Source organism: Macaca nemestrina, chromosome 7, assembly GCF_043159975.1.
Source record: "Macaca nemestrina isolate mMacNem1 chromosome 7, mMacNem.hap1, whole genome shotgun sequence".
In the NCBI taxonomy this organism is placed as follows: domain Eukaryota; kingdom Metazoa; phylum Chordata; class Mammalia; order Primates; family Cercopithecidae; genus Macaca; species Macaca nemestrina.
Window position 1 is genome coordinate 127,400,291 of NC_092131.1, and position 22,500 is coordinate 127,422,790.

Here is a 22,500-nt window from a genome sequence, read left to right on the forward strand (position 1 = left end):
CCACAGGGGCTGCAGGAGCTGACAGCCCTGACCACCCAGCCCGTGGCCATCCATTCCCCTTCACTGTGGCTGGCCCCTCATCCACCATCCTTCCAGGGGCCAGGCATGGGCCCAAACTGACTTTTGCCTGCCCCTGGTCCTCCTCGTGTTTTTGGCTGAGCTTGATGGTCTTGCCTGTTTCCTTGATTATCCTCAATCAGAGGTTTATAGAGCCACGTGGGGACATCACATCTCCTGTCTACCAGGCCCTCACCAGAGACAGGACTGCCTTGGCCCGGGCCTGGGATAGTCAGGGGTCACACTCGCCTGTTGGGTCCTAGATTCAGCGGCTTCAATCTGGGCAAGGGCCTGATGGGCGGCTGCCCCTTCTCCTCCGCTTTGGGGAGGCTGGAGAGGAAGGTCAGGCAGGAGATATGCTTCCTGCCCACCTGAGGCTGGTTGGAAGCAGGGCGCCCACCTGTGCCTGTCTCACCTTGCTGCAGGTGCATCAGAGGCTGAACCCCTCTCCTGATCTCCTGCAGGTGCAGATTCCAGGTTTCCAATGGGTGTTGGGGTGGGCTCCACTGCTCTCCTGACCCTAGGGAACCTTGGGCTCCATGAGGCCTTGGCCTAGACAGATTGTTTCCCACACTGTCACCTCTCCAAACATGGAGCTGCATGATCTGTGCCCTGGGTGGGACATTGGAAGAAGTTCCACCTTCCAGGTTTGGATCACAGTAAAGCCTCTGCCATGGACATGTGCTGGCCGAGACAGATGGGGTTGAAGCAGCCCTGTCACGTTGGCCTTGGGCAAGTCACCTGTGCCTTGCTTCCCTTTCCCCAGCAGCCAGACGGGGATAATAGCACCTATTTCACCCGTACTCAAGTGCTCACTTGTTAGCGGGAATTGAGTCCCGGAGGAGGTGCAGGCAGAGCCATCGAAGCAGCACTGCAGCTGGACCTGGGTGTGAGTCCCTGCTCCTGGCTGTGAGATGTGTGTCTCCCTCTGTTTATTCATCTGACGGACAGGGCTGTGCTGTTCTGGGGTCACTGTGACAATGCAGCTGGCCTGTGTGAGTTGGTGGTGGCCTCCTGAGATGGTTTGAGGTGAGCTGGAGGTGTGTATTAAATGCTCCCTCACCCCCGTGGGGAAGACCCACTTAGGGAAGACTCACATGTGTGTATGGAGGAATACAGGTTCCCTGCCCCTCAGCTGTCCTCTGTCCCTTCCCAGCCCCCTCTGCTGTCCTGCAGGCTCTGCTGGTGGCCATCCAGCTTGGTGGCCATCTGGCTGGTCCACTCTTCCAGGTGGACCCTCTCTCCTCACATGGTGCAGGTCCCATTGCGCCACCTCCAGACAGGCATGCTAGCCCCCAGAGCTGCCCTTCCCTGCTACCCAGTCCCCACCCCCAAGTATGTGCCACCTCCCTAAAGCCCGCTGTGTTCACCAGCTGTGTTTGAACTCTGTCTCTGTGCAAGGCCTCATAAAAGCCTGAAACAGCCTGGCTTGTAGTGGGCCAGGAGACCAAAACTTGAAGACAGAGTGACAGAGTGAAGACAGAGAGACCACCTAGTCAGCCTCCGCCCCAGGGCTGTGTCTATGCTGGTCCTGGCTCCAGTGAGCCAGTTGTCTCCTGAGACCCCTGTAAGGGCTCCTGTGGTGATGGAGGTGGCTGGAGAGAACAGGCTGCCATAACCCTCCCTCCCTGAGAAGGCCCACTGGGGAATGTTTTAGGCATCAGGGCATCCCAGGGGGCATCTTCCAGGGACCCCTCCTACACCCTGTCCCCTCCTTCACCATGCCCCGCCCTGGCTCTCTAGTCAGAAATTGCAGTTGCTTGGACAGCGGGGCTGACCTAGGACAAATGCATCTATTAGGCTGGTCTTCGGGGTGCTGGGATGGGGGCAGGGGCGCTTCAGGGATAGGAAGGAGAGGCCTGTGCATTCCAGAAGTACAGAGGAACCTGGTGCCGGCCGCAGTCAACCCTGATGTGATGATCTGTCCACCAACCCTCTTTGATGTCTTGGTGCAGCCTGCTGTCTTTGGCCAGGTAAGCTCATGGTCTGGGCTCCTGGGGTCCCCTCACTGGGCCTGCCCACTGCCTGCAGGAAGAGGAGCCTATGGGTCAGGACTATCCTTGGCTCCCCCTTCGAGGTCATGGGTTCCAAGACCATTTCGGGGTTCCACCACTGCCAAGCATCAAAGGGCATAGGAGCTGCTGGGGCTTTCTAGACTAAGACCCTTTCTTATCCCTGTGTTGCCCCCTGCAGTTGGGCTGCAGGGGTCAGCCTCAGTCTCTGCCCTGTGACCCTGCCCTACCTTGCCCTGGCAGCCCCACACCTGCCCTGGAAGACCCCCCACACCCACTGGCTCTGATTCACCATAGAGCAGCCAGGGGCCCCGTTGCTCACACCCTCTGGCCTGAGGATGACTGGCTCTGTGGTTGAGTTCGGGGCGTCAGGGAGGGGGTGGGTCTTGTCCTCAGCAGCCCCCACCTCCACTCTGACCCCTTTTCAGTCTTCTTCCTCTTGTGGGCGGTACCCTGGGGCCCTCCCAGCTCCTCATACCAGATGACTGTCTAAGTATCTAAGAATCAGTTTTTTAAACACCGACCTTGGATTGCTTCCTGATTTTTTCATACCCCCAAAGGGCCAGCGTTTCTCTTAGGACTGACAGTCTCTCCAGCCCTACTGGATCAGACCAGGCAGGCATAAGGGTGCCCCTTCCCCAGTCCTCTTTGGGGCAGGCTTTTGTCCCCTTCCTGCCACCTGGCAGCAGGACCCCAGTTTGGTGTCAGGAGGGGCAGCAGAGACTGCGGATCCCCGAGCTGTGCCTAAGTCCTCTGTGGGGTCTAGCTGTGTGTGCTGGGGGAGGCTCTTGGCCACCATTTCCCCCTCTGTAAACAAGACAGATACCTGTGGCATGGAGGGCGGGAGGCTGGTGTGAGTGCCAAGCACTTGGAGCAGGGCCCTGAGTGAGCATAGACGTGGGAGCAGGGGTGTTCCTAGACTTTATGCACCTTGGGGATGGGAGTGGGGCTCCCTGCATGGGTTGACAAGGCATTGCTTTCCCCTACCCCACCTCTGTCCCAGCCCTGCAAGTCCAGTCCTTGGGGGTGTAGGAGGAAAGAAGTCCCTGGCTGTGAGGCCTTGGGCTGGACCCTGGCCCTCTCTGGCTCTGAGTTCCTGGGAAAGTCGGTGGTGTTGGAACTCCGGATTCATTCCTCAGCGTTGAGGCACTGTCTGTGGAAGCCGTGGGGCAAGGTGAAGGCGGGGAGAGGAGAGGCTTGGAGTTTGGGTTTCAGCAGAGGGATCAGCAGCGTGAGGGGTCACCTGTGTGTAGAGGAAAGGGAGTGAAGGCCAGGAGTGAGGAATGAGTCTGAGTGCACCCAGGATGGTGCTGCGTCTCCTCCCACATCCACCTGGCCCTGGTCCAGGGAGAAGAAAGGTCACAAGACAAAGGGGAAACTGAGTTGGGTCCACACATGTCCTTCCAGGACCTGGAGGTGCCGCTGTCTGGCCATAATGCAGTGGGAAGTTGGAGAAGGAAGATTCCCTCCCCACACCTCCTGTTCTCTGTCCCAGGTCTCCTGGCCCCCTGTGCACCTAAGTTCAGTCTCTGTCAGCCCCCAGCATCATTTCTAGGGTTGGTGGGAGGCAGCTGGGAACAGGCTAGGGGTTGGTGGAGCCTACTTGGTGGGTCTGCTTGACTGCCTGGGCCACTGCCCACGGTAGTGGGGAGCTTTTCTGGCACACTGGCTGCACCACCCAGGGCTGCCAATGACAGCCCCCAGGGAGTGTTTGCAGAAGGCCTTGGCAATGGAGGTGGTGGACACTACCAAGAACAAACACCTGGCATGGGGTCAGGGTGAACCGCCCTCCACTTACCTGTCTGGAGTGTCCTCTGTACCGCACTGTGCGAGTCTACACTCCCAGGCTGAACACCCTGAGGGAGGCCCTCCACTTTAGCACCTTGACAAGAAGGGCAGGGACACTGGGATCAGGCCCAGCCCCCTGCCCCCAAATCCTGCAACCCCAGCTGGGGGCTGAGGAGATGCTGTGCTTGGGTGGGGGAAACAGGGGTGTAAAGGGGCCTGCTCACCCCTCAGCTTGGCTCAAAGGCTCAAGGCGTCAAAGGCTCAGCCTGCCCCTCAAGAAGGAGCCCGAGCCCAGCCAGGCACTCACCAGGACAAGGGTGAATGTGATGAGCAGAAGGCCTAGAATGAAGAGAGCCATGGCATAGCTGGGGATGGAGGTGTCCAGGGGGCTGGAGGCTTTGGGGCTAGGAGTGCCTAGAGCAGAACAAGAAAGCTATGGCCAGGCGGGGCCCTGGCTCCCATACTTCTGAGAGGGCAGAATCTGGCCCCAGAAATTTATATGTCATGGACCAACCTCAAAAACATTAGCTAAGTAAAAAAGCCAGACATGAGACCACATATTGTATAATTCCATTGATTTGAAATATCCAAAAAAGGCAAACTGATAGAGACTGAAATGGGCTGATTTACGTCAAGAGGCAGCGACTCAAGCTCTCTAGACTACAGGTAATATATCCATGCAAAAAAATAAGGAAAAGAAAAGAAACTTGTATATAAATAAATGAAAATAATTCTTCTCCCTGATTATAAAGAAAATCACATTATTTTTGTAATAATATAGAAGACAAAATGTGAAGATAAGTCTTTAATTTTGCCATCCAAACATTCCGGTTTGTTGCTTTTTATACTTTTTTATGCCTATAAACATTTTTAAAAGTAGAATCATAATATGTGGTCTTTTGTCACTATGTTTTGGACATATCTCTATGGCAGTAAATATATCCTTGGCATCATCATTTTTAAAAGCTCGATTTATGTTAATCTAATCATTTCCACCCCTGAAGTAAATTTTCTTTTATATATATATATATATATATATATTTTTTTTTTTAAATGGAATCGAGCAAACATTTTTGGACTGAATTCATAGAAGGAGAATCTCTGGAGGAAAATAACATGAAATAGTTCGAGGATTTTTAATAGAAATTTTCAAATTATCTTGAAGAAAAAATAGTTCAGTTTATACTCCCACCAACAGGGGCGGAGCTCCAGTTTCCCCCTTTTATTTGTTCTCTTTGCTGGTATTTAAGCAGAAAATCTCATTGTTTTCATTACGTTTCCTTGGTATCTAGTGCTTTTGAATCTTTTCTTTTCTTTTCTTTTTCTTTCTTTCTTTCTTTCTTTTTTTTTTTGAGTTGGAATCTTGCTCTATCACCCAGGCTGGAGTGCAACAGTGCGATCTCAGTTTACTGCAACGTCTGCCTGTTGGGTTCAAGTGATTCTCCTGCCTCAGCCTCCCAAGTAGATGAAATTACAGGTGCCCACCTCCATGCCTGTGTTATGTTTTATTTTTTAGTAGAGACGGGGTTTCATCATGTTGGTCAGGCCAGTCTCAAACTCCAGACTTCAGGTGATCCACCTGACCTGGCCTCCTAAATGCTGGGTTTACAGGTGTGAGCCACCGGGCCTGGCCTTTAATCTTTTCTATATGCTTATTGGCCATTTTTATTCTTGTTTGAAGTATGTGTTTCTCCATTGCTCTTTTCTGGCCAACCTCCAAAGTCACATTTCACTTAATTTTTATCCTGCGGATTGAAAGCATTAAACTTAGTGATTTTAATGTAAATAGGAGCAGGACAGACTGTAATTATCTAGGTCTTGCTCTGTCACCAAGGCTGGACTGCAGTGGCATGATCATAGCTACTGCAGCCTCGCATTCCTGAGCTGAAGCAATTTTCCTACCTCAGCCTCCCAAGTAGCTAGGACTACAGGTTTGTGCCACCATGCCCAGCTAATTTTTAAAAAAATTTTCTAGAGATGTGAATTTGTTATGCTGCCCAGGCTGGTCTTGAACACCTGACTTCAAGTAATCCTCCCACCTTGGCTTGTCAAAGTGCTGGAATTACAGGCATGAACTACTCCCGGCCTTGAGCTCATTTTGTTTGTTAGAGGCGTTCTTGGTATCTTTTCATATTGGAGGCTTTGGTGCTACTGCTGAAGTATTACACTCACCATCCTGGGTTACAGGTCTTTTGTTTGAATATTGAACAGATGGAAGTGTTTAGTTCTGCATCTTTGCAGGTATACAAAATGTGCCTAGGAGGACTCTGCTTTATATCCATTCAAAGTGAGAAGTAATACAGGAAGATTTTGCCTGGCTAGAGGCTGTGAAAGAATGGAGTATTCTCGTTTAATTCTATTAACTTGGAAGTATGAAGGTGAAAAAAATTCAAAACTTATATATCCTGTTGATTGCAATTTGAAAATATAGCCAATGATTCCACTTTTCTTCTCTAGTAAGTTTGGACATTCCAATCTACTTAGTGTTTTATTATGGAACTGCTAGTGTGCCTGTGACTTACCTTGTGAAGATATGTTTTTAAAACTTGAGAGGTAAGAGGGTGTAAATGGTGTTGTATGAGATCAGGCTGGATGAGAACTGACATTGTAAATATACTTTTTAGACTGAATCTCTGATTGCACTTGTTTTCTTATTTAACTCATAAAAATAGAACACATTGGATGGAGGGTGAGAGCAGGAGGGAGATTTATGTCTTTTAATTGCATGTCATTGTTTCATATCAAGACACAACATATGATATCCCTGGCTTTGGACCTACAGAAGGAAATACATTTTTCTACCTGTTGTATGCCAGAGGTTCTTGAACACCTGGAGGGGTTACTGCAGCACAGATGCCTGAGCCTTACTCCAGAGTTACTGATTCACCAGGTCCAGGGTGGCGCCTGAGAATTTGCACTTATAAAAAGTTCTCAGGTTCTGCTGGTGCTGCTAGTCCAGAGACTACATTATTGAGAACCCTCTTGTCTACTAACTGTAAATGGTAGAACTGTAGAAAAAAGCTTAGTTTGGTGTGGGATAAGAAGCTCAGAGATTATGGAGCAAATCATGAAAGATTCAACCCTTGATCCCAGCATAGTGTGGAATTCAGGTAGCAATACACAGTGACATAACACAATTCTTGATTTTCATGATTGCAAGTCATAGCCAAGTATCAAGTGAGAAAATCAGTTTCATTTGCAAGGCTTAGAGAGGCCAGGTGATTCTACAAAAAGAGGCCTTGTATTTGCTTTAAACTGGTAAAGAGCTTTGAGTGCTAATTAAATCGAAAGTTTTGCATTTTTCTATTTTATTTTATTTTATTTTATTTATTTTATTTTGAGATGGAGTCTTGCTCTGTTGCCCAGGCTGGAATGCAGTTGCTTGATCTTGGCTCACTGCAAATTCCGCCTCCTGGGTTCAAGTGATTCTCCTGCCTGAGCCTCGTGAGTAGCTGGGATTACAGGTACACACCACCACACCAGGGTATTTTTCTATTTTTAGTAGAGACGGGGTTTCATCATGTTGCCCAGGCTGGTCTTGAACTCCTGAACTAAAGTGAACCACTGCACCCGATCCAAAAGCTTTGTGTTTTTAAAGATATTAGACATGTTTCTTGCTTTAAAAAAATCTTAATAATGTAGGAGAATAAGAGAAATGTTTTAAGAGAGAGAATTGCTTGTGCTTATTTTACCATATTGGAGTGTTGGATAATATAATCTGCTTCATTAATCATCAGACAAAATATGAATTTTACATTTTTATAGGATTTGTGTCTCAATAGAGATAATACTGGTAATTCTTGTACTCCATCTGAAGATGAATAATGTAGGCCAAAATCATAGACCATGCATAGAAGCTGGATAATGAAGACAGCTCTGAAGGAACATGTACACACACACACTGACACACAAATATATAAAATATAAACATATATATAAAGTTTTAAAACAAAAGCCGGCCCCTCCCCTCTCCGGGAGTATGCAGGCCCCGCCCCTTGCCCCAAGTGGGCGGGGACAGCAGTTGCATGGGCAGCTTCCCTTGTGATGCCACAGGTTGCTATGGACACACTGCTGCCTGGCCACGCCTCCTTTCCCTTTCATCTTTCTCACTGACCAATGGGCTTGGAGCATGGAGGCCACGCCCCTTTTCTGTGTTCTATTGGGGCCCTGGTTACGCCTCCTCTGGCTCAGTCACACAGCTGACTGTTAGGTGACTGGAGGTGTTCCCTGATGTGGCCCCAACCCTGCCTCCCTCCCCACCCCGCGATGTTAGAAGAAACTCGAGAGAGCAAATTGGCAGCAGCCAAGAAAAAGGTAAAAAGCACCAGGTCGTGGCCCCCCAATCCAGCCAGAGATCCCCTCCAATGACAAGACCACTGCCAGAGTCCATACCACTCCTGAGACACACCGGGCTGGGGTCCCCAACCCTGGCACCTCTGGGCTCCCCCCACCAAAGTCCTGGCAGTCAGTCCCACTCCTTCAGCAAGCAGCCCAGCCCCTGCCCTCACCAATCACCCCAGGGTGACTTTGGGTGCGCGACCTCTGGGGCTCCCCACTGCATACTCAGCCCTCACATCCTGCCACCCCAAGCCCAACCTCCTTGGGTTCTTTGGGCTCACCTCTCCAAGGACGTGGGTCCCCCAGCCCCAGGCCCCCCCATTGCCATTTATCCCTGCGTGACTTTGAACTGGTGATTCCTGGGGTTCCCTGCTGCAGACTCTACTCTCCCCTCCTGCTGACCCAAGCCCGATCTCCCTGTGGTCTTTGGGCTGGCGTCTCCAAGGACCTGTGTCCCAGTCCTACATCCTGCTCCACCATCATGGATCAGCATGACTCAGCCACCACACTAATGTGGTTCCCCCCACCCCCAGGAGGAGTGGAATGTAGTGATGTCACAATCCCCCTATGAACTGTCATTACTGCTGCAAGACCAGCCTTTTATCTTACAACCCAGTCCCCTAACCGTTCTCACCCAATTTCTGGTTCCTCTGGTCACAGCACAAATTTCCAGCTGGAATGGGAATGAAGACTATGGGACCTAAGAGGCAGAGGTTTCAGGCTGCCTTACTCCCGTCACATAGACATTGACAGCGTGAAAAGCCTACCCTTTGCCTATGAGCTCAAAATGTTGACATTATCTCTGGGTGGCAATGGGAGAATGGGTTGGGTTTGGTTTTCTCCCAGGTTTCTACTCAACACAGAGACTTTAACTTTTTTTCTGAGTTCTCCACCTCACATTCTAATTCTCCATGGTTCTGGGACCAGACTGCACTTCAGTCAGTGGTCTCCGAAGTGACATTTGCTCATCTTCTGTGGAATAGATCTTGGAAAACTGAACTTAACAGCCTGAGTCTTACTCGTATCATCTCAACTTCGGTACTTTGAGTGCCACAGGATAAATGTGGGAGATCTTTCTGAAGCATGAGTTTCCCTTGACTCTCTTGAGAGAGGAAGAATCCTTAATGTACTTAGGGATGACAGTCACATAGGTTCCTAAGAGCACACCAGACTTTTCTTTGAAATGAGACTTGGGGTGTCCTCTTTCTGATAAATTCCCAGATTTAACAAAAAAGTTGCCTTGTGGCATGAGGACACATTGATATAAAAGTCTGAGAGATACTGGTGCACTTATTCACACTAATAGACATGTGAGGATGTATGACTCTAAAGCACAAAGTGTGCAGTTCTTGACTACTTAATGTTTACTTTTCTACCTCTGCCTCTGGTTTTGGTCCCTGGCAGCTGCTGATTTGTGGAAAACCCCGGAGCTTGGAGTCAGAAAACTGAGTTTAAGTTCCATTATTGCCCCCGCCCCCTTGCTTTTTAGCCATAATATCAATCCCTCTCAGTCACTAAGTGATTGTGACAACACCTTGTACAGTTGTTGGTGGCATTAAATCAGATGGTGCATAAGTTTTTTTTGCAAAAACTGTAAAGGAGGATGTGGCTGTAGGGGCTGGTAGTCCTCATGAGTATGACTGCTCTTCTTTCCCACAGCTAAAAGAATATCAGCAGAGGAGCAGCCCTGGTGTTCCGGCAGGAGTGAAGACGAAAAAGAAAAATACTGGCCGTAGCCCTGAGACAACCACTTCTGGTGGTTGCCACTCACCTGGGGATGTGAGTCTTGGTTGGTCAGCTTCCTGGCGACAGGGGACCCAAGGGGCAGTAGAGGGTAATTGTTGAGTTTGTTGGGTACTGGTTAAGAATTCTGGGTTTGAATCCTGCCTCTCCAACTGCTAGGGATCTGACTTACGGCAAGTTGTTTGAGCTCTTTGGGCCTCTCTTTTCACATCTGTAAAGTAGGGGTAGTATTGTTTGACTTCCATTTTTGAAGATTAAATGAGATCCCTTGTTGTTGTTTTTATGTTAATCCCTAGTACTTGGCCATTGTAAACACTCAGGACACCCAGGAAATGGTGATTGCTGCTTGATTTTCCTCATCCCCAGTCTCAAGGGGATGCTGGGCCAATGAGTTCAGACACTTGCCATCAGGCTGTCCGTTTAGGAGTCACCGAAAGGGCCCCAGTGTGTGGTGAGGAAAGCCCCAGGCACTAGGAGTAAGAGAAGATCTAACTTGCCACCAGCTTGCTGCGTGACCACAGAAAAATCACTTCTTCCCCTGGGCCTCAGTTTCCTCCTCTGTAAGATGATACTGGACAAGATCAGTGTCTTTCAAACTTGCTTTTTAGCTGGAGCCCCCTTAGTTCAAGTGAACCCTTACTCAGCAGTCTGGTTTTTTTAATGGAGGCGGAGGTCTGGAGCATTACCAGATTCATGGCCCATGCCCTGGGCCTGAGGAGAGAGGTCCAGTCAGTGTATTAAGAGCTGCATTGGTCAGGTGACTCTACTCTGTGACTACATCGCTCAGGGGACTTTTCCCGCTATTTGTTCCTGCCCCTGGCAAGGCAGCAGGTGGCCATTTGGAAGAATGGCACAGGCCATGGTTCCAATCTCCTCTGCTCTTCTTCAGCATTTCATTTTCCTGAACCCACATCTTCCTCCTACCCTGACTTTCTTGTTTCTCTCTAAGCCACTTCTGTCTTTCTCCCTCTGCCCTTGTTTTTCCCTTTTCACCTCATGTAGATTCAGGACATTCTGAAGGTGCTGGTGTCCAACCTTCACCATTCCAGTGGGGTAGCGCTCCCCCATTGAACAAGTGGAAGGTGAGGCAGTGCCAGGACCCCTCTCTGGCATACTGTCTCCAGCTGTGCATGCCCCTGAGGCTTCTCTGGTTTGGGGGATACTTGGCCCCTGGCTTATTTTTATTTTGCCGGCATTATCCTTCAGCCTGTTTATGTCTGCTGCTTCTCCTGCTTGATTGATTGGGTTTTTTCCTTCCCTGCATCTTATATCATCTTGGAAATGGTGAGACATACCTTAAAGTTTAAAAGTAGTTTGGGAATAATGTACAGAACAGGCATGTGGGATTTGGGGCTTTTTTTTTTTTCTTTCCTTTTCTTCTTTTTCTTCTTCTTCTTCTTTTTTTTTTTTTTTTTTTTTTTTGAGACAGAATCTCACTCTGTCACCCAGACTGGAGAACGGTGGTGCAGTCTTGGCTCACTACAACCTCTGCCTCTGGGGTTCAAGAGATTCCCTTGCCGTAGCCTCCTGAGTAGCTGGGATTACAGGCATCTGCCACCATGCCAGGCTAATCTTCATATTTTTAGTAGAGATGGGGTTTCACCATGTAGACCAGGCTGGTCTCGAACTCCTGACCTCAAGGGATCCAACCGCCTCCGCCTCCCAATGTGCTGTGATTACATGCGTGAGTCACTGTGCCCAGCCCCTTGCTGTTTTTTTTTTTACTTTCTCGATATCCATAACTGTAACCCGTGTAATTTTTTTTTTTTTATTTCTATTACCTCTGCATCATCTGCTACCCTGAAGGGTCTGGAGGTAAGATGCCCTGGGCCGAGGTGCAGTGACCCTGCAGGCCAGCCCTCCAAGCTCCTCTCACAGTAGGGGCTGCGTGCCCCTATGCCAGCTGAGACAGCCCACACACAGCAGCCCTAATGATTGTTCTCTCTACTTCTCCCCGCAATCATCCTTCAACTCCTCCTCTCTGCGTGCACCTCAGAGCCGGTACAAACAATTGGAAGTAGCCCTGGACTCAAGCTCCGCAACAATCAATCAACTAAATGAAAACATAGAATCATTGGTAAGAGTCTAGTGGGGTCCCCTGATTCCACGCTGCCAATCTTGGGTTTTAGTTTCCCTTTGGGGCTCTGAAGAAAGGGGCTGAGGGCCCCTGGTCCAAAGGGCAGATGGGGAGCTGAAGCACCCAGGCCTCACCTGGGGGGACCCCAGAGCACGGAGCATGCAGCATGGCTCTTCTGTCACTGTCCTGTTTGCTGACTCTCTGCTTCAGACATCCCTGCTCCAGTCCTGGCCACACACGCCCTGGGGTTGTCGCCTCTCAGGAAAGTGAGAGTTGTCAGGGGCCCCATATTTCTGCTCTGACTCAGTCCCTAATTTGCTCTTTGAGTCTGGACAAGCCACCTCTCCTCCTTGGGCTCGTGTTTCCAGAGGAGGTAGAGAGTATCAAAGATCTCTTTAAGCTCCGACAGTCTGAGATTAAAATGCCCCTAGAATGGAAATCTCAGGGCCAATGGCTACCGTCTGTCCTTTTCTATCCTGTATATCTGCTGTGAAGACCCGTACCTGGCCTGTATGTGCTCGGTAAATGTTTGTCAAATGAACACATCTTTCTAAATCACAAGCTGGCGGAAGGGTGGGCCTTTCTCAGACTCCGTCTCTAGAGGTTTATGTTACTGTCCTTTTGAGAGAATCCAGATTCAGACTTTGAGTTCCGTGGCTGTGGGCAAAACCCACAAAGACCCAAATCCTCTGTCTTTGGGAGCCTGAGGAGAGTTGACCAGTTCGTGTTGCCACTGGGTCTGAGAACTTTGCCTTTAAAATCCATTCCTGGTCCCTGCCTACAACTTCCAGGCTTGGGCAATAGAGTTGAGGGGGCCCCCCTCAGTCACCTGAATTTGACTCTTCCCACAGAAACAACAGAAGAAACAAGTGGAACATCAGCTGGAAGAAGTAATGTGATTTCTTTGTTTGAACACAACATGACTGCTGGGTTTGAGGGGCACTCAGATGTAGAGGCGCCAGTCTCGTCTCACCCACTCCCAGCCTGGGGAAGAAGACTCACCCCTCAGATTCCACCCCATACCCACAGGGTCCCTGAAAACCTGGTCCCATGGGTGTGCCTGTCCTGGGGCATTGGTGGCATGCTGGGGGCATGTCTCTTGCTGTGCCATCTCTGCCTCCCCCGGGTAAGAGCTCTGTCTTCCTCTTCCTACAGGAAAAGAAAGCAAACAATGAAATACACAAAGCACAGACGGAGCAGTTAGAGGTGAGTGGAGGGTGGGGAGTTTTCTCCTGTCCTCCGGAGAATGTTTCTTTCCGTCTCTTTCAGCACTTGCTTGGCTTTTCTCCCAAACGTTCAATTCCAGACAATCAACATCCTCACATTGGAAAAGGCAGACTTGAAGACCACCCTTTACCATACTAAACGTGCCGCCAGACACTTCGAAGGTGGGAATCTGGGCATCCCATCATCCTTCACCCTGGCACTTTGACACTGGCACTTTAGGGGGACTCCTTTGGGCTCCATCTCAAACTCTCTCATTACAGAAGAGTCCAAGGATCTGGCCGGCCGCCTGCAATCCTCCTTACAGCGTATTCAAGAATTGGAGCGGGCTCTCTCTGCTGTGTGTACACAGCAGCGGGAAGAGGACAGGGTGAGTCCAACCAGCTGCCCCGTCCCCTGGCAGCCTGGCTTCCCAGATGGAGGAGTGAGCCTAAAGGTCCCTTCTGCAGGATGCAGTGTCCTGCCCAGAAGGCAGCATGCTCATTTCTCGCTGCTTTTGTGTGTGGTTGTTAGAGGCAGCCTGGGGCTGAGTCAGCTGCTGTGGGTGAGTTGGGGGCACTGTGGGGAGTGAACACTGGATGCAGAATATGGAGGCCAAATGCCTGCCCTGCCGTTACCTGGCTGTGTCCTTGGCCAAGTCCCAGGTGGGGTATCGGGTACTTGTACTGTGAAGGCACAGAAGAGAACCTTTAGTATGTCACCATTTCTGTAGAGAGAGGAAAGATGTGTGTGTGTGTGTGTGTGTGTGTGTACTATGATAATACACATAAAACATGTCTGTTATTGTAAGCATTCATTAAAAAACTCAGGAGAGAGTAACAGGGTGGCTGGGAGACACTTCCCTTCCGTACCTTCTGAGTGTTGAACTATGTGAATGTATCACCCTTTCAAAAAGTGAACAAAAGATTAATATCCCCCTTTCTATCTGTGCCCCCACCCATAGCAAGAAAAAATGGGCTTAGAGAATCAGATCCACCTGAGTGTTCAAATCTCAGCTCTGTCTCAGTGATCTTAGGCAAGCACTTAACCTCAAACACTCCATGATTTTCATCTACGCAATAGAGGTTACCCTAAGACCTGTCTCATATGATGGTTGTGAGGATTAAATGGGATTGTTAGCATGGTACCTGGTAAAGCACTCCATAAAGTTTCAAACAGTGGTAGTAGTAATACAAATAACTATTGCATTACTATCTGATCTCTCTGGGCCTCCATTAGCCAGCTGTAAATTCAATCTCTTTCCCTGTCCCTTCCAACTCTACTGAGTTCTTTTAAAAAGCAGGCCACAGGCTTGGAAATGCCTTGATCTTTACTGACCGAGTTGTATATTGAGCCTAGCCCTAGCCCTTTTAAGGGGCACTGCCCGGGCGACCCACATCAAAACTTCTCACTCTTCACCATCCAGTCCTCGAACCGCAGTGAAGCAGTCCTCCAGCGGCAGTTACAGCAGACCTTAAAGGAGCGGGCGCTGCTGAACGCACACGTGACACAAGTGAGACTTTGCAGAGGGAGGGATGTGGAAGGAAGACGACCCCAGGTGACCAGGAGCAGGTGAGGACCAGTGACAGCCCTTCCTCACTTCTGTGCCCATTCCTGCAGGTGACAGAGTCATTGAAACAAGTCCAGCTGCAGAGAGACGAATCTGCTCAACTTATAAAAGGAGAGAGGGCCCGGTGGCAGGAGAGGATGCGGAAAATGTCGGTGGAGGTGAGACCTGAGCCTTCAGCTCCCACCTTACATGGGTCACTGGGTCTTTCTGGGCATCTGTAACATGGGACTAGTACAGCCAGAGGTGGTCGTGGATCTGGGCTTTGTGGAGGTGGGGGCAGAGAGGGAGATGGTAGCCTGTCCAGTCACCAGCCCCTCTCTCCAGGACCCTTTCCCCCTGTGCTTTGGGCAGGCTCACACATTGAAGGAGGAGAAGAAGCGTGACATACATCGGATACAGGAGCTGGAGAGGAGCTTGTCCGAAATCAAACCCCAGATGGGTAAGATGGGGCTGGTGTGACCTGGCAGCAGGACAGGCATCAGAGGGCTGTGGGGTGGCTTAGGATGCCCCAGGGAGGTGGGTAGATGGAAGGGCTTTGAGGCAGAGGGAACGAGGTCTGTGCCAGGATTCAGGAAGTCTTGTCATCTCCATGAGCCTCAGGTTCCCCATCAGCAAAGAGGGAGGAGTGCCCGTTGTCAGCCACCCACGGTGCTATCTGACATGGCTGGGAAATTGGCTTCCATCGGGTGCAAGGAATCATTAGCAGTGAGGCCAAGTTTGGGAAGCCTGAGAGGAGCTGTGCATCAAGAGGAGGCTTGGTTTTTTTTGGTGGGGGAGGGGTGGGAGGGGGAATCCAGAGGCCCTCATTGTCTGATTCCTTTCTCAGCTGAGCCCCCATCCCCAGCGCCCCCAGCAGGGCCCTCTGACGTGGAGCAGCTACAAGATGAGGCCAAACACCTGAGGAAGGAGGTGGAGAGTTTGGTGGAAAAACTCCAATCCCAGGTGGAAAACAACCAGGCCTTGAATCTCCTGAGCAAGGAGCAAAAGGAGAGGCTTCAGGAGCAGGAGGAGAGGCTCCGGGAGCAGGAGGAGAGGAGGCTTCGGGAGCAGGAGGGGCTGTGTGAGCAAAAGGAGAGGCTTCAGGAGCAGGGTGAGAGGCTGCGAAAGCAGGAAGAGAGGCTGCGAAAGCAGGAAGAGAGACTGCGAATGGAAGAGGAGAGGCTGCAAAAGCAGGAGAAGAGGCTGTGGGATCAGGAAGAGAGGCTGTGGGAGAAGGAGGAGAGGCTACGAAAGCAGGAGGAGAGGCTGCGAATGCAGGACAGGTTCGCACTGTCCCAGAACCAAAAGCTCGACAAGCAGCTGCCCGAGCCACAGTGCGGCTTCAAAGATCTGGTGGGTTGCCCCACCTGGGGAGGCTGCCCTCATCCCTAGCCCTCCAGGCCTTTGTTTCCCCACCTGTAAAATGGGGCAGAGTAACCCTCACATGACATGGTACTTCGAAAGGCACCTGTGAGCCAGAGCTCATCAGGCCCTGCTCTGATGGCTGTGGGGGAGAGGGGATGATTTTTCTAACCTGCCTCCACCTTCCTGGTGACCTGGGAGACAGACACCAAGTTCAGCGTTCTCCAGCTGCAGTGGATGGCCACTGATTGCTTCTCTCTGTCCAGAACAACGAGAACAAGAGTGCACTGCAGTTGGAGCAGCAAGTAAAGGAGCTGCAGGAGAAGCTGAGTGAGGTGAAGGAGACAGTAACCTCTGCCCCATTTAAGATGGGCTGGGAGGCGGGCATCAGCCTCTGGGGAGGGGTGGTCCCAGGCCAAAGGCAGCTCTAGCTGGAGGGAAGGTGACCTCAGCACCCTGCAGGGTAGCCCTATACCTGTTTCTTGCTTCCTGCCCTCTGATTTTAGAGGTGGGTAGCCCTGGGCTTCTCCCAGATCTCGACATCATCATTCCAGCTAGAGGCATGGAGCCCCCCAATCATAGGGGAAGAGACTGGTATAAGAGGTTCCTTATGCCCGGGGTGGTAGCTCATACCTGTAATCCCAGCACTTTGGGAGGCTGAGGCAGGAGAAACACTTGAGGTCAGGAGTTTGAGAACAGCCTGGCCAACATGGCGAAACCTCATCTCTACTAAAATTACAACAACAAAAAATTAGCCAGGCATGGTGGCACATGCCTGTAATCCCAGCTACTCAGGAGACTGAGCCATGAGAATCACTTGAGCGTGGGAGGTGGAGGTTGCAGTGAGCTAAGATTGCACCACTGCACTCCAGCCTCAGCCACAGAGTGACACTGTCTCAAAACAAAACAAAACAAAACAAAAAACCCCCCTTAGATTCAAACTGGATTTGAGCCTTGGTTCCTCTGGTCAGCATTCAATTACTTTTCATCTCTAAGTCTCTGTTTCTTTAACTTCAAAAGGAAGTTAGCATTTTCCTTGCAGAGGTGCTGTGGATTAAATGAGAGAATACATGGAAAGCATTAGGCTTGTAGCACACTTAGCAGATGGTCGTTTGGCTCCCTCTGCTTTTCCACCAGTCTGTGGCCTACAGTTTAAATGGTGGGAAGAAGGACCCAAATAAATGATATTTGAGGCTGGGGAAGGAGGCATAGGGTTCTAGGCAAGGGAGGAAGTTTCTTAGGCCTGGAGCAATGGGCCAGGGGCCCAGGCAGGTGACAGAGCCCCACAGTGCCCTCACTACCCTATTAATGGGCCCAGAATCTGGAAGCCAGCCACCACGTGCCCTCATGCCCAGGGCCTTCCTGCAGCTGGAGCTGAAGAGCCAAGGATCTCAGAGTCTGCGCAGCAGTGAGACTAGTACCTGGGTCACCTGCAGCAGTACGTGGCCCCCTATCAGCAGCTGAGCTCTGAGAAGGAGGTGCTGCACAGGGAGTTACTGCTGCAGACCCAGCTCATGGACCCACTGCAGCAGCAGGAAACTCGGGGCAAAGCAGTGGCTGAGATGGCCCAGCAAATCTGCAGGAGACCCAGGGGAGGGAGTTGCTGAGGACAGGGCCCCAAGGGGGACGACCTGGCATCCTCCGTGCCTTCTCACTGATTTTCCATTCCCTTAGGAGCACCTAGAAGCTGCCAGCCAGCAGAATCGACACCTAGAGGCCCAGTTGAGCCTCATGGCTCTCCCTGGAGAAGGTACAGGAGACCACTCAAGGGAAGAGGAGACAGCCCCAGGAGGAAGGGGGGACTGTCAGCAGCACAAGATTGAAGGGTTGGAAGAAACCTTTAGAAGAGCTGGTCATTATGCCAACCGGGTGTCTGCAATAAACTCGGCATGAATATAGTGACCTCCTGGCAGCAGGGAGCCACCAGGTTACCTAAGGATGAGTGAACTGGCCCAGATCAGAAAGGGAGCAGTTCAGAACTCCCACACTGACCGGTAGTGGGACTGTGCCTGGGCAATATAGCAAGATCTTGGTTCTTAAAAGGAAAAATAAAGAACAGCAGCTCATTCCCCTCTGGGGAGGGGCTGGCTCAGGGTTACACAGTGAGGGTGGGGAGAAGTGGGTCCGCAATACCTCCCTAGTTGGGTTGTCTGAGGACCCCTGTGGCCACCTCCCCACAGGAGATGAAGGAGGACATCTGGACGGTGAGGAGGAGGAGGCGCCTCAGCTGATGCCAAGCTTCCCAAAGGACCTGGAGAGCCAGGAGGCCATGGTGAGTCTGACTGTCCCTGCCCCACTTTGCCACCTTCCTCTGTGGTCCCTCCCAGACCCCCTTATGCTCTAGGTTTCCCCGCCTTCTGATTTCTCTGGACCCTCACCCCTTCCAGGCAGTGGTCAGACACCACTTCACCTGTGACCAACAGGTGCACTCTCTGAGACCCCAGGGAAGGGGCTGTGCTCCACCTCCCTGCCCCATTTGTTCTGTGTATGCCCCTACAAGAATACTCAGCTCTTGCCTTCATGTGGCATTTTCAACTCCACTGGAGCCACTGCCCAGGAGGAGCAGGCACGGCTATGTGGACAGCGGAAGGTGCAAAGGCTGTGTTGCCTGCACCTGGCTCACCTGGTGGCCTCGACTTGGAAGGAGCCAGAGGCTGAGGCCCCGGCCCCAGGGACTGGGGGTGAGTTTGTGTGTGGGGAGACCTACCGGGCCCTGCAGGGGGCCATGGAGAAGCTGAAGGTGAGCGAGTCCTGGCATGGGCCAAGAAAAGTGGGGGCGGGAAGGACAGGTCACTCCCGGAATGTGACCCCATTATTTTGTCTCCAGAGCAGCTTTATGGACCTCCCGAAGGAGAAGGCAGACGGGAAGGAGCAGGTGGAAAAACGAGAGCTTGGATTCATCCAGCTCTCTGGAGCAAGAGAGGGCATGAGTAAGCAGGAGGCCAGGGCATGGCATGGGGAGCTGCGGGGCCGTCGGAGGGGCCCCAGGGTCTGAGCCCTGTCCTCTTCCAGGAGACTACATCACCATATATGAGAGCCATGGGGCAGTGCCAAACACACGGCACCAAGAGGACATCATCAGGCTGGCCCAGAAGGAGGAGGAGATGAAGGTAGAGGGCATGCAATATCTCTATAGGGATGGGGTGGGCGTTGGCGCTGGTGCCGGCTCAGTCATGGCAGCTGAGCACCCCTCCCTTCAGGTGAAGCTGTTGGAACTGCAGGAGCCGGTGTTACTGCTCATGGGCCACCACGAGGGGCATGACAAATTCCTCCCCACTGCACAGAACTCTGCTGAGGAGCCCGCTCCAGGGGCCCCAGCCCCCCAGGAGCTTGGGGCTGCGGAGGAGCAGGGTGGTGAGTAGCGCCCTCAGGCGGGGTGGGCAGGCAGGCGCAGGGGAGGCTCGCACTGTGCTCAGACCCCCGCCTCCCTGTCTCCGAAGATGTTTGTGAGGTGAGCCTGGCCGACAGCGTGGAGCCTGCAGCGGGAGAGGCCAGGGAGGGTTCTCCCCGTGGCAACCCCACCGCAGAGAAGATCGTGCAGCTGCTTCCTGTAAGGCAGGACACCCAGGAGCACCCAGGCTTGGCCAGCAAACCCTGCGTCCCATTCTTTTACCGGGCAGCGGAGAACAGGGAGATCAACATCATCATCATCTGAGAGCTGGTCAAGAAATTTAAAAGCAACAACAACGAAATGTGGTTAATGTCCTACACAATTCATTTACTTCATTGGAATGTTAGAGCCCCTCATGTTTATTTGTGTTTCTAATTTAGAGTTTAAATTTATTTATAAAAAGTTAAGGGAGAGGCCTCTTTCCCTGATGTTCACTCTGGCATCCTTTAGCATTTTTGTTTTTTTATCTGATAATTGTAGGTTATTAGCATGCGTATCGAGTTTGCCCTCAGGTGGTGGGAGTTCAAAGAAAAAGACCCACTATTTGCACAAAACTATTCTTGCTGGTTTGGAATAGGCTGCCATGCTTTTTTTAAATGTTATTGCAGCACGTATCTTCTTTACAAAATTCAGATAAAATGTGCTTATGTTCTGCTATTATGTTTGATCGAATCCTAATCACAGTGAGCTCTTCATTAGCTCAATATGTGGTTTGCCCTCAAGTGCGCACTGTTTCTTACTTTGTAATATGCCCCTGTGAATACTGACATTTAGAGTTGTTTAAAGGCCGAGAACTGGAAACAGCTTTCCCCCTATTTTCTGTGTATTGGGGATGGGAGTGGTAACATTTTGGGGAGCTTTTTAAATCTCACAGAAGAGGAAAGTGGCCTGCTCTGGCAGGTGTGTGCAGGATAGAGTGTGTTTCATTTGTTCTGGTGCCAGGAATGAGCGCGGTTCTATGGTAGTTCCCTTAGGATTTGTACGTGCTCTGGGCTCATGAAGATATCGCAGCATGAGCTGCAGCGGTTGGACTCTTTCTCAATGACCTAAAAGGGATTATTTCTGAGGAATGAAAGGCTCCCATCATTGACTGTGGATGCGGAAAATCTCTTCTAGCTTAGAGCCTTCACATCCACAATACATTTTAACGTCAGAGTTCATGTTACCTGTTTTAATCACATGACGACATGGCTCAGTGCACAAAAGGGCACTGCCTGGCATTCTTCTTAATGTATATAGTAAAGATCATCAGAAATCCTTTCAGAGTTTAAATGTCCCTGGAACAGGCATACAGGCTCTAGTCAAGAATGAATTCGAGTGAAGGAAAGCTGTGTGACACCTGGCATTCCTCTGTGTTCACGGAGCTTCTTTGAGGCTAGAAGATTGATTTTACCATCTAGACCTCTCTGGCTAATACCTATTCTTCAACCACATTGATTAATCTGACACAGGAATTTGCTTCTTTTCTTTGAATGAAAAACACTTTTATAATAATAATGACCATTATTATAAACCAATATATGTGAGAGTATTAGTTGAAACAAAAAGGAGTTTTAGTAGACAGTATTATACTACATTTGAAAATCAAGGGGAAGTTTATGCAACTTAAAATGTTTACAAGCTGCAATGCAGTCTACTGTTTGTGAAGGTGAAAGTATTATGAGGAAAAGTGTCTATAGAATCACAGAGTTATGTTTCCTCACAAAGTTCTTTACGAAGAGTGAAATATGTTTTTATACCTCTCGGTTTCAGTTAGAGGCATAATTTGTGCCATATTTATGTTAATGTGTCTATACATGATGAATGAATTTTTTCAGTCATATATTGCCTAAATCATAAGTTTATGATGCTTGGGAAAGAATCAACAGCTACAACTTCATGAAGTTCTAATGTCTGTGTTCCAAAATACATCACTTTATTAGGATGTAGGGAGAGATGTATGTGCGCTCCCTGGGGTGGGCATTTCTAGTTACTAGACCATCTCCATTTTTAGCATTTGGCATCCTCATGATACTTTTATACATATGACATTAACAGGAGAGCAATAATATGATTTTACAGATGGAATAACAGATTTGCCTATATTCACTGAAAGGGTGCAAATATTCAATGAAAGGGTGGCCTGTTCTGTCTGTCCCTCCAGTGCACCTGGTGACCTGTTCCATCTGTCCCTCCAGAGTGCTTGCCGCCCCGCAGGCTCCTCCAGGCTGAGTTCATGGCCCTGCTCTCTAGTGGCCAGAGCTGGCTTCACCTAAACTCCAGGGACTTTCCAGGAAAAGTGTCCCTTGGAAAGGGTGTGGCCTTTACACTGCTCCCAACAGCACCCTAGAAATGGCTTGGCCTTTTCCCTCCCCTGAGCTCCATAGAGAACACAGCCAGCAGAGGACATATTCCCCGTCATCCAGAAATGAGTTTGATTCTCAGCCGAGGGACAGCAGGACTGGTAGAGACTGTCAGTCCACACAGCTGCCTGCGCCGTGCCCCCATGTTTGTTGAGGGGTTGAAGGGATGGTGGGGGCTGGTTGTCCGCAGGCTGGGCATGACAGGGAGGCTCACTGGAGGTGGTGCACGTTTGAGGGGCAATGTCAGGGGAGAGCTTCCTCTTGTTGGGCCACAAGACTCCACAAGGACAGCACGGTGACTGATTCCCAAAGCTAGAGGTGAGGCGGTAGCCACGTGTAGGTGTACATATATATGTGTGTGTGTGTGTTTATATGTATATGTATATATTTATAGATATGTATAGAACAGGGCAGGGCATACCACAGAGTATTTATAGATATTTATAGAACAGGGCAGGGCGTACCACCGAGTATTTACAGATATTTATAGAACAGGGCAGGGCGTACCACAGAGTATTTGTATATATTTATAGAACAGGGCAGGGCATACCACAGAGTATTTATGGATATTTATAGAACAGGGCAGGGCATACCACAGAGTATTTATGGATATTTATAGAACAGGGCAGGGCATACCA

The 22,500-nt window shown here is 50.3% G+C and overlaps 2 protein-coding genes across 9 annotated transcripts in view; both read left to right on the plus strand.

The window, feature by feature from the left end:
* LOC105470181 (uncharacterized) overlaps window positions 1-22,500 on the plus strand; it is a 318,425-nt gene that overhangs the window by 243,942 nt on the left and 51,983 nt on the right. The gene's annotated exons all lie outside the window — the stretch shown is intronic.
* Window positions 927-19,806, plus strand: LOC139364424 (golgin subfamily A member 6C-like). Of its 7 annotated transcripts, none has more exons than XM_071101017.1 (19): window positions 927-1,086; window positions 1,930-2,030; window positions 9,855-9,974; window positions 11,935-12,015; window positions 12,867-12,905; window positions 13,171-13,221; window positions 13,322-13,403; window positions 13,503-13,609; window positions 14,645-14,731; window positions 14,839-14,946; window positions 15,140-15,227; window positions 15,615-16,120; window positions 16,396-16,464; window positions 17,804-17,879; window positions 18,310-18,401; window positions 18,957-19,059; window positions 19,142-19,239; window positions 19,330-19,483; window positions 19,570-19,806. In XM_071101017.1, the coding sequence occupies exons 2-19, from the start codon at window positions 1,974-1,976 to the stop codon at window positions 19,782-19,784; spliced, it is 2,133 nt and encodes a 710-aa protein (XP_070957118.1). In that variant the 5' UTR covers window positions 927-1,086; window positions 1,930-1,973; the 3' UTR covers window positions 19,785-19,806. The 7 variants fall into 7 exon arrangements, with proteins under 7 accessions (XP_070957118.1, XP_070957122.1, XP_070957121.1 ...); XM_071101021.1 differs by lacking the exons at window positions 927-1,086; window positions 1,930-2,030 and adding exons at window positions 6,322-6,410; window positions 11,528-11,622; XM_071101020.1 differs by lacking the exons at window positions 927-1,086; window positions 1,930-2,030 and adding exons at window positions 7,179-7,301; window positions 11,528-11,622.